General features: G+C 39.3%; 1 protein-coding gene across 1 annotated transcript in view; it reads right to left on the bottom strand.

Annotated features, from left to right (window-relative positions):
- The window catches only part of AVEN (apoptosis and caspase activation inhibitor), a 170,692-nt gene that overhangs the window by 127,017 nt on the left and 31,083 nt on the right, over nucleotides 1-12,592 (bottom strand). The window contains exon 2 of the mRNA XM_084631722.1: nucleotides 6,775-6,961. Within this exon, the coding sequence (XP_084487848.1) occupies nucleotides 6,775-6,961 (187 nt within the window). The remainder of the gene's footprint in view (nucleotides 1-6,774; nucleotides 6,962-12,592) is intronic.

Genomic DNA, 12,592 nt, shown 5'->3' with positions numbered 1-12,592 from the left:
TCACACACCCCCATTCCCCGCCCTCTGACCGCCCCGACCCTTATCCACATCCCCTGCCCCTGAACTCCACTGCCCTCTAGCCAACCCCCCACTGCTCCCTTACCACACTGCCTGTAGCACTGGTGGCTGGCGGCGCCCAGAGCACCAGGACTGGCAGCCACACCACCCAGCTGGAGCCAGCCATGCGCCGTGCAGCACAGAGCACCAGGTCAGGCCGAGGCTCTGCAGCTGTGCTGCCCCAGGAGCTCGGAGCCCTGCCATCCAGAGCATTGCTCCGGTGACCCCGTGAGCTGAGCCTGCGGGGGAGGGGGAACAGTAGGGGAGGGGCCGGGGGCTAGCCTCTCAGGCCAGGAGCTCAGGGGCCAGGCAGAACAGGCCCGAGTTTGCCCACCTCTGACCTAGTCAGATTTTCATTTGGCTACGTTATTCTTCCCATCTTGTCCTTAACTGTTATTTAGTGTTGCTTGATTGCTATTAAAATAGCTGCTGCTTTCCACCCTTGAAATTGCTGTACTTATCCTGGTGTATAGCTTATAAAGCACTTTGGGATCATTTGGTATGAAATGTTCTATATAAATACAAACGTAACATATTAATACACTGATTATAGAAAACAGATGTAGCCATCCAGGGACGTGCTAAGAATGACAGTAGAGTTAATCATAAAAAACCCTACAGATGTATGTAAGTTCATGTTCTATTTCAGGAGTGTTCATTTCATAGAACAGTACATATTTTTCTTCTATTCCAGCGATGGATAATTTCACTCATCCACCAATACCCACACAATGCTATCTTCACTGCAAAGTCAAGAACTCATATTAACAGCAAACGCGAATAGAATTGCACTGCTAGTTCTAAGTAAAGGTTCAATATTTTAAAATGCATTTTCCAGTCACTGTACTGAGCATATTTAATGATCCCACCCTTTTCAAGATATTAGCTGCATGCTGGCATAATGATGCAGAAGACCAACAGACTTTCACCTCCAAGACCCTACACCAACCTCAGGCCAGACCAAAATCATTCAGATGAGGTGCTACAATCGTTTAAAATTACTCTCTCTCATTCAGATATAAAAAGTAGAAAAAAAGTCACTCTTTCAATTATTGTTTGTTCCACTTATAAATGTGTATAAGGAATATTCACAAACACATTTTTCCTTTAGAACTCAATTTCTGCTGCTTTTCCCCCACATACTTATTGCTCCATTTAAAGCTCAAGAGAGGAGGATAAAGTGCTTTGTGAAGAAATAATGTGTATTGATGATGAAAACACAAAATTAAAATCTGCCTGTGAATTCACTTCTATATGTCCAAAAAGATAATTTTTTTCTCAAAGTGTGCATGGTTGTTAAACATAACTTTCCTAACTGGAAAGTATTTCTTCACCAAGTCTAAAAGAAGAAAATACGGTTTTCACTTTTGGAAATACAGTTCTAATTTAATCAAACAAATCACAAGAAAAATTATTGGGTGATTCACCTTATTATGCATGCCACAAAATTGGACACACAGTTTACTATACTCTGAGATTTTCATACTACAGAGAATCGCAAACCTACTCTAACATGTACACTAACTCCCACTTGCCAAAGGCTCTCTGTAAAGCTGAGGGCAGTGAGAGAAAAAGAATGGTTATTTAACCATTTAACCAGTAAATGTGGGTATTCAAAATGTTTTGTCCACAGGGATCCCACTCTAGGTGCACATGTGCCCCATGCATTCCAGATAAAAGTCTTTGGCCAGCAGCATCCATTGGGGCCCCATCTGCATATCCTCTCACCCCTACTCATCTGCACCCAAGGGCATTAAGTGTAGAGCAAGCCCAACTGTCCTTCAATTCCTTTGCCAATACAAAAAGAAAAGGAGTACTTGTGGCACCTTAGAGACTAACCAATTTATTAGAGCATAAGCTTTCGTGAGCTACAGCTCACTTCATCAGATGCATATCGTGGAAACTGCAGCAGACTTTATATATACACAGAGAATATGAATGTGTATATATAAAGTCTGCTGCAGTTTCCACGATATGCATCTGATGAAGTGAGCTGTAGCTCACGAAAGCTTATGCTCTAATAAATTGGTTAGTCTCTAAGGTGCCACAAGTACTCCTGCTGTTACTCTGAAATTTGCCAATACAGTATCCTGGGGGTTCTCAAACTTCATTGCATCCCAACCCCCTTCAACAAAAATTATTACATAACTCGGGGGGGGGGGGACGACAAAGCCTGAGTCCACCCAAGCCCCGCCACCTCTGGGGAGGAAGGGGGGGAAAAGCCAAAGCCCGAGCCCCACCACTCAGGGCAGTGAGGCTCAGGCTTAGGTTTCATCCCTGGGTGATGGGGCTCCGGCTTCAGCTTTGGCCCCAGGCCCCAGCAAGTCTAACATCACCTATGGCAACCCCATTAAAACAGGGTCGCGATCCACTTTGGGGTCCTGACCCACAGTTTGAGAACCACTGCGGTATCCCAAAGCTAAAAGACTCTTCAGTGGCAAGGAAGTATGAGTTAGATTAGCCTGCCCTCTAGACCTGTCACCAAATGCTACTAATAGCCTTGGTGACTTATGGAAAAGCTTTGTTCTACGGAACAAATAGTAGAGTGGAGGATTACCATCAAGACACTGAGCGTGTGAAGTTTTGTTTCTACAGAGATCAAATGGGGTTTGGAGAAAAACTCTGGAAAATATATATATATTGATTCAAATGACACCACTTTAGGTAAGAATTTAGGATGGTGAGTCCTCAGAGACACCTTGTTTTTGTGAAAATAGCATAGGGAGGTCCTGCCCTTAACACTTGAATCACACTCACCCTTTGAGCAGAGGTAACAAAAATGCTTCCTTGATAAAGAGGTGGTAAAGGAGCATGACGGTAAAGGCTCAAAAGGAGGAGATCTATTAGGGCCAGGAGTACAATATTTAGGTTCCCAGGAGGGGAAATGTCCCTCGTTGGGGGGACAATACATGGATCAGACCTTTCAAGAACTTAGATATAATTGAATGTGGGAATATGTAAACCTTGAAACGGAGGGCAACAGGCAGATACCCTGGCTACACAAACCCTACCCAAGCTAAATTAAAGTCCTAAATGTTTCAAGGGTAATAGATAATCCAGAACAACAGGATTAGATGTCGCTAACGGTTAAAGGTCATGCTGTGCAGTCCAGAGCAAAAATAGTGGGAAAAGCATTTAGAATGCCCATCACTTGAGGACACTGCCAGCTCACCAGAAGGGCAGGACTTGAAGGACAGTGACTTTGCCTCAGCCATGAGATCAATGCCACTGTATCAATGATCCTAGGGGTTTTCTATTTTATTTTTATTTTTTGTCAGCAGGCTAAATTAAAAAAAATGTTAAGTACTAAACTAACTAAACTCTGACAGAAGGAAGCAGGTGGGCACTGCTAAATTCTGTCTTGCTGCCATGACTGGTAAGAAGAATTCCATCTTACATGCATGGGCGTGCATGCACATCTAGAGTGGGATCCATGTGGACAAATATTTGAAGAACAATTATTTTTATTACTCCCGAAGTTTTCAAAGAAAATACAGGATTTGTTACTAAGAGTGAAAAAGGTAAATCATCATACAGAAGAAAAGTAATAATCTTTGCCTTCCCTTCTACTTCCTCAGTACAAAGATGGTAGTCTAGATTCTCTGGTGTGTCTAACTGTCATTGAGTGTATCCTCATTCTCTGCCTCACCTCACCTCAGCCCCTCTCGGATAAAGCAAGCTCAGGAGTGCTCTAATATGCAGCACCTGGCTTTGTGCATTGCTATTCTGTACCCATGAAAGTTCACAGACTCAGGGGCTGGGGTAAGGTAATATATGAGCCAGCTCTGCTAGCTTTACACTCACTGAGGACTCCCCCATGTTATGGAATCCTCCAGCTGAGTGTTTGCAATCAGTCTCAACTCCATTTGTACTGTCAGGTGATGAAAAGGGAGCACAGTGGAGCAAAGAAATTGCTGAAGAGCCTAAATCAGTCAGAATAAATAAGGGGAGAATGGGGAGAGAATGTAAATTAGTACCTACCTGTAAATAACAGGGAGAAACATATCTCTGTATAGTAGATACTGTTAAGCAAGTTAGAGGGACACGGCAATGTCTGATAGGTAAATTTAGTTGCCTGTATATTGCAACAAAACTATCACTCACTCGGGTAATTTTTCCACATTCTGCCTATATATGTAGATTCTACCTCAGAGAAATAATTGAAATGCAGAAATGATAAGGTAGGAAAAATTCTATTGCCCAGAACAAACCAGATCTCATTGCAACATGGAAGTTGAAGGGACTTCTCAATTACAATAATCTGGGTTTCCACTAACGTTATTAAAATAGAAATAAGTAAATCTTACAACTTCAGCATTTAGCAAGCAGCTCTTAAAACTTGGTTAGACCAACAAAATACTTTCAAAGACTTCATGCAATTGTGTACAATTATATTACTTTTACAAAGATTCTAGCTCTGCTAAATTAAAATATAGAAAGAGTACTGCAGATAGGTGCGGATTTATTTTTTAGTTCATCACATAACTCAGAAGCAATTCTTAACAAAAGCTCACAAGGAGCAGAATACTTAGGGATCAAATAATAATTCTATTGTATAGAAAAACAATTTTTTTAAATAATAATGATAGGACTTGATAATCTTCTTCCTGACTTTTCTAGTGCTGACAAGAGGGTGAGAGGAGTAATTGTCCCAGACTACAAAGGAACAGTTTGTTTTTTCTAAATTAGTATAACAGAAAAAAGAAACTAAAAATGCTTCTGTCATACTAAAAATATTACATATAAATTGTATATAAAAATGTTTGCTGATACGACAGCAAATATAAAGAAATTCAGAATGAAAACAGTTTACAGGATATAAAACATGATAAACTCTAAATTAGATTTTAAAAAACGTAAGGCATTCCCCAGGGGTATGTGAATGGTCAACAGTCACAAACTAGATTATCTTGTTTTAAACAGGTATAAAACAAGCAACTTCAGTTTCTAGTAATCGGTTTCTCAGTCTTTATGAATACAAACAGAACAGGCAACTCGTGAATCCCTACCATGCTGTAAAACCCAACGTTTTATAATCCATACAGGCATACTGAAATTATAATTTTCAATAACATACAATTAATTTAATAATCAAAATGGCATTATAAGAATGAGATTATACTTTAATTTAAAAAACAGTTTAAGCAAGGCTTGAGTATTTTTCATAAGCAATTTAGTGTACAGTTAAAGATCATCAAAGTTTATGAGCTCAAAATATGATCTACTTTTTTCCCTTGCATCTCTGTGAGAAATCCATATTATTCTTTTGTAAGGTTTTTATCTTCTTTTTATCTTCCCAAAGCAAATATTTCATTTGCTTCGTTGGTATTTCTTTTTATAAAAAAAACAAAACAAAACAAAACAAAACAATGCCAGCAGCACAGCAGTTGTGACATGCCCTATATAATAAACTGGTTTATATGCACAACGAAGGACAAGGAATTGGTAAGTATTAAAAAGACTACTACACAAATTTTAAATTTCAGCCATTTAGAGAATTCACAAACAACAAAAATTGTTGACAATATAATTTTTTAAACAATACAAGTTGTTAGAAACTTAGTTCTTTGTAGTTTAGCTCTAAAAAGTACACAGCACAAAAGAGAGATTTCTAACTGGAGTTTTAATACTATCACACAAGAAAAATGATGAAACATCATTACAATTTTTACTGAAACCCTAAACTCATAGGCATATGGCCCATTCTACACCACAGACTAATCATGCTAGAAACAATTGTTACTAAGATGGTTCCCTGCTCAGTATAAAGAAAGATTATTTTTTTCCTGAAAGCCATATCATAACAGTTTCAGAGTAGCAGCCGTGTTAGTCTGTATTCGCAAAAAGAAAAGGAGTACTAGTGGCACCTTAGAGACTAACCAATTTATCTGAGCATAAGCTTTCGTGAGCTACAGCTATTCCAACAACGTGGAAATATGTTTTAGGTAAACCAGTGAAGGAAGCCAGGCTACCAAAATTGGCCATTAGCATGGTTTCAGCCTACTATGAACAGAGCCTCAGAAGCGAGCTGCCTCTCCATCATGCTGAGGTATTCTAGAGTATAAGATTTATTATTCTAAGATACCTGCTAATAGCCACAAGGTCTTGTCAAGAGGAAGAGTGAAGATGAGACAAATTAAGCTCTGAAATAAGATGTACACACCTCATTTTAACTGGACAGCATTCGCTACAATATTCAGTGATCAAACTAAATTAACTGGTTAAAAAAATTATTAAAACTTGTAATTGAGGGCCTGATCCTGCAATCCTCAGTTAGGCAAAACTATTGATTTCAAGGGACTTCAGCGCAAGTAAGGACTACAAGGTCTGGTCCTTATGTATTTATTGTCGAACATTCCTAAGTTGCCCCTGCTGCCTGTAGCTGGCAATTCTAGGCATAACGAATCTGCATGTTAGTTTTCACAGCTTTTTCAAACCATCCAGATAGTGTGTAACCTTTTACATACCCTTCTATACTAGCACAGTTACTCATCAATAAGTTCATAATGCTGACTACTCCATATGAAACAGGCATGGAAAACTCTTTCTGGAATAATTTTAAGGGATCCTAAACTCAATACTGGATTTAGTCAAGTGCATACAAGTAGCATTCCAAGTGCCATTCCAGAACCAAGGCTAAGAGCTAAAGCTAGAGTTATGATGAAAAAAATGTCTCTCATAAATAACCAATACTCTATGTGATTTTCTCATCCTTACCTGCTGAGCTAAGCAGAACACTGAAGTCCGTTCCCCTCTGAGATTCTCCACTTTCATTTTGTGCCTCCTTCTCAGCATCTTCACCTTCATAACGGTTCCAGTTGGAGACTATCTTTCTTTTTGAATAGCCTCTCAGTTCATCCTTTTTCTCTTCTTGTGATTCAGCATCATCATCATCATCATCTGCCTGTGACATTTAAATGATGATATAAATAAGTAAGATTCATCCAGCATTTAGCTTTTATACAAACATCTCCTGGATCCTCCAACCAAAATATTAAAGCCTGCACATACAAATAGGAAGTGGCGGATCTAATTTTGGGTTATGGGATCATGACATGGTAGCGTTCAAAAGCCACTGCGATATACCATGTTGCCAATAACAGGAAATGTTTATATATGCACGCTCCACTGTTTTGTATGAGCTTTAGGTAAATTACCTTTTCCCTCTTCTTAATCCCAAAGCAACAAATAAAAACTCTAAAACAAGTTTAGGGAACTACCTCTTTTTTTGGTGATGTGGTGCCAGATCTGCATTGCTAGGAGCTAGTGCACAGCTATGATTTCAATAAAATAAAGATCCAAAATCCACCTGCCACGCTAATTGAGGAGAAGCCACCTGACCAATTCCTCTAGATTGAATGGTTTGCTATGGGCAAGCAAATGTTTTGGACTGAAATACCCAATACATAATCCAATCTAATCCCCACTATTTAAAGATGAGGAGACACATTTCAACAGTAAACCATACTTGGGCATGCTTTAGTAAGGTATTATTGCATTTTTTGGTTGGCTGATGGCCCTTGGCCAAATACACCCAACACACCAAATACAAATTGCCTTTACTATTGTTGCTTATCACTTTAATAAAGAATCTTCCAAAATTCAGACAAGGCAGACCCACCTAAGCCAACTCTGGCACCATAATTAGCTACCATACACAGAGCTGTCTGTACCATTTGTTCCTGTCAAGCCGTGATCAAAATACGACCCTATGCTTCTTACTCCAGCCATGCCAGTTTTCAGAAAACTAGCATGGATTTAATTTCAGCTGAAATGCTGAGATAACTCCAAATGAGATTCTATTTTTCAGGGTCTTTTTCCATCAGCTACATTAAATACCAAAGCTCAAATAAGCAGGGCACTGAAGTTAAAATTTCATTTTGAGCTTTAAGAAATAAATCACAAAATTATCATAGCGTTAATGGGAATTGTGCAGCCTAATTCTCTAGGTACAAGGCTGAAATTTACCTTTGAATGGATAAACTTTAAAAAAATATAAATTTAGACCATTTGCAATTCCAATATAGTGCTTCACAGAAGTAAATAATACATATAATAATATACACAAATAATATATTGGCATAGTCTAAAAAAGGTTCTGCCACTAATTACGTTTACAAATTCAACGTTCAGATTACTTAAATGTACATTTTTATCTTCAAAACTACTATTGATTTTATCAAATACATATATTTTTAAACATTCCTTTTTTTGCATAGTGAAGCTTTAGAGACTAAATTTCCTTACTATTTCTACATGGTGGCTATTTTTCACCATTAGTACAGTAACTACCTAAGACATACATCCGTACATATAAACCTCTTTCTTTCCACTTCACACTTTGTTCTCATCTACCTATTCAGAGTGACTTTTTTGCTACCTTTGGCATCATAACATTGAAATGAGAAATTATTTTTACTTTGGTAGCAAGAAGACATCAGTATTAAATGTGGCCCCTAAATATACCACAATATCCAATAATCATACAAGTTAAAACAAAATCTAAGAACTACCTTAAAAGGTCAACTTTTAAATAATGTGACCTTAAATAAGCAAACAAAAAATTTTATCTTTACACTTTTTTAAAGCAATATCTCCAAATAGCTGCAACTTTAAAGGGTCACTATCAGCTTGACATCTAGTCAGTTTGAAAAATGAATTTAAAGTAGTTTCAATACCACATTTTCCCCCAAGTCTCCAGTCAATTTCATGGGATGTTTTTTAATTACATTTCCCTTTTTTTTTTTTTAATTTTCACTCATTTACTGTGTTAAAGACACACACAAAAATAGGAAAAACTAAATGAATGTACAAAGTTATCAAATGTAAACGTAACAAAAACAGAAAAAAAAATATTTCTCTCTCTAATCTCAGTAGAAGCAAGTTTACGTGTTAATTTAACAAAAAATAGGAAGTAAAATTCAGACAGAAGAGTGATTTTTTATTTTACAGTGTTCCTTTAACTTGTTAAAAAATATTATCATGAATATGTAGCTTGACAATGATGTTGGTCTTCAACCAAGAATGCTACTATTTATCCCCAAGACAGATATAGGGGTTGTGTATACAAACACTTTGTAGCAAGCTGGGATGTAAATCTACCTGATACTAGGTTGCAGGACACTAAATGCGCTTTAATCCACTCCTGTTTCAAAGCAGGAGTCTTTCTAGGGCTACGTCTACACTGGCAATTGAACAACAAACCTTTCCCTCCCCCCGAAAGACAAACGTTTTGCCGCAACAAGCACCAGTGTGAACAGCAGGTTGTCGGCAGGAGCACTCTCCTGCCAACAACAGAAATGCCGCTCGTTAGGGGTGGAAGTTTTTTGTTGGCAGGAGAGCCGTCAAACAGCGGCTACACTGCACACCTTTTAGCGGCACGGCTGTAGCAACACAGCCCTGTCGTTAACAGCTGTGTAGTGTAGACATAGCCTGAGGAAGCCTTTGCGATTTTGCAGCTGGGATTGGGTGAGGAATGGTATGAAAAAAACTAGTCACACAATCCCAGGAGATAAAGCAGAAAATTAGGCTATTCTCTACAGGCAGCGGTTATGGCAGACGAACAAAACAAAACAAAACTACATCCTGCCCCTTTAAGGACTAAGTCATGTCAACAAAGCTCTCCAAAGGTCCGTACATGGGGGATGAAAATGAGCCAGGTTTGCCTCAGGCTCATCAACTGCACAAGAGCTTGTGCTATTTCAGAGCCCCCTTGCCCAAGAGCATCTTTCACTTCCCCTCAGACCCCATCATCCTGCTCCCTTTTGGAAGAGATTAGTGTCACTGATTCCCCACCTCTGATCCCAACCTACTCCTTTGCAAATCCCTATGAAAGGGCCAGGCAGCTGTGGACAATTTGTAGCAAAGCAGGATAACTCTTCCCACATTTCCCAGGGTACAGACACCCCTTCACACACAGATTTTGCACAATGAGTTGGAAAGGTATAGCAGCTGAGAGGAAAGCAAAAACAGTACCAGACATTTGGTTCAGCCACTTTCTTACAGACAAGTTGATGCTGATACCTATGCTTCAAGAATGAGGGCCCTAAAATGAATGGAATACGGTTTTCAACTGGACAATTCCCTGGAATCAGCACTCTCCTCTTGACTGGAGCCTAAGTATTGAGTTTTGGCTCAAACCATGAGCTAAAAGGAATGGAGAAAATATAACAGCAATCCATAACATCCTGCCTGTACTCAACCACTCACTAAGGGTGAGTCTTGGCACACTTGGCATGTACACATACACTCACACTCAACAAACACTGTGAATTCAAGGCTTTTTAATACAACTCTAAAAATTAAAGAAAGAGAGATCTTCCAAATGGAATACATTATTTTAAATAGTTGTATCTGATAACCAAGAGAAGTTGTCATCATCCCTCTTAAAATCCTCTTTATATTATCCTACTGAGAGAAGACTGAAGCATTTTATCTGTCTTTCTAGGTACTTATATGTTCCCCGCTCTTCCATTGTAGCTTGAGTATATTTCCATTTTCTCTTTTTCAGGGCATTTCTGTTCTTCCTCCCTATTATATTGCTGATATACTTTACTTTGTCCTTCTCTTGCTTCTTTTATACCTTATAGTACTTTTTCCTCATTTTCTTTTCCAACTTTTGCAATATATAAGTACTGTAACTCATTTTATGCTTTTCCTCTTCTGACTTCCCTCTACCTGCTTTCAGTACTATCTCTATATACTCATCTCGTGTATCATCATCTTTCCCTATTTTGTGCAATTATTACCTCCTTAAAACTCCTTGCAACCACATTCATCATATGCTACTTTTTTCATTGGCCCTGCAATTGCTCTGTACTGAACTTTAAATATTATGCCCATCAGAAAGTTTCAGGTTTCCTTAATCCTTTTCTCTTTATTTTGCCCAGTTATAAGGCATTGTTAGTCTGGATTTTCCAGTGGTAACAATTCTATCCATCCACAAACACGCATAGATTGCATGACGTAATTAGCCATAGAGTTACCCAGACAAAAGGTTTACAAACTGGATTCCTATTGAATATTATGTATATAGCACTGTGCTAATAAACTTTACATTTATTTATAGAAAGTGATTCAAAATAGGTGCAATTTGCTACACAAAGAACACGTTGCCCCATAGAACTTACAATATAAAAACATCTGTCTCAATAAATACAATACAAATACAATATATTGTTGTCTCACTCTTCCCTTGTACTTCCCCGTCTATCTGTCTGTATCCATCTGATGTCTCTTATCTTATACTTCAACTGTAATATCTTTGGGCAGAGGCCAAATTTCTTTTCTGTATTTCTACAGTACCTAGCACAATAGGGTCCTGGGTCCATGACTAGGGCTCCTAGGCACTATGATAATACTAACAATAATAAAACACTAACACAGAAAGTGGCTTATGATCTTAATACTTGTAATGTTTCATGGAATAAAATGGGCATTCAGAAGCTTTTATGAAGAAAGCCAAGTAGGGAGGTTGGTTTTATTAATTGAGTGGCTGCTCTAAGCATGAATAGAAACACAAGAGGTACATTAATAGCACAGCAACTTAAATTCCTCTTGGGAAGCCATATAAGATTTTAATTTAGTGCACCAAATTCATTCCTGGCATATTGATAGTGAGATTAATGGGGTTGCATCAGGACAATTTGCCCCAAAATGAGTAACAACACAGCCTCAAAAAAATCCATTTTCACAAGGGTGTTCATTAAAGGTATTTTTTCCCTTAAATCCAGAAATGTACAAGAGAGTCCTCCAATAACTTAATTTTATCAATCACAAATGGAGTCAGGTAGATTTGTAACCTTTGAAGATAATACTAATAATATTCTAGTCTTTTGCACTACCCTACTTATATCTCCTGGACATACATTCAGCCCTTCTGTATTGCAAGCAGATTAAGAATTCATTAATTTAACCTAACAAGGGCAAAGGGCACTTGTGTAATATGGACAAATTCTGCCCTGTGAAGCCAAAACAGAATGCACACTCAGAATGATGGTAGTTCAGGCAGACTTGCATTAATTTTACACTGTATAGATTAGTGGTCACCAACAGGTAGAAGCGATCAACTGGTCAATCCTGGAGCCTCTACCAATCGATCGCAATCTCCGGCCGCTAAAAGTCCTGCGGAGCAGCGGGGCTAAGGCAGGCTCCCTACCTTCCCTGACCCCATGCCACTCCTGGAAGTGGCCAGCACACCTCTGCGGCCCCTGGAAGGAAAAGGAGGCTGGGGTCTCTGTGCACTGCTCCTGCCTGCAAGAACCCCCCCACAGCGCCTATTGGCCGGGAACGGGGAACTGCAGCCAACGGGAGCAGCGAGTGAGGTACTTGCAAACAGAAGCAGCATGCGGAGCCATGTGCCTCCCCCCAGCAGGGGCTGCAGAGGCATGCCAGATGATTACACTCCACTGCTGGCCAGAGCCCAGGACTCTGCAGCCACCCCAGGTGCAGCAGCCAGGAGGGACCCTGGCCACAGGGCTGGCAGTGGAGTCCCCAGGCATAGGGCCGACAGCCAGGACCCCAGCCGTAGCGGGGG

This window comes from Lepidochelys olivacea (genome assembly GCF_965140295.1).
Source record: "Lepidochelys olivacea isolate rLepOli2 genome assembly, chromosome: 6".
Taxonomy (NCBI): Eukaryota; Metazoa; Chordata; order Testudines; family Cheloniidae; genus Lepidochelys; species Lepidochelys olivacea.
The sequence above is the reverse complement of the archived record's forward strand: the minus strand, read 5'-3'. Positions and strand labels throughout refer to the sequence as shown.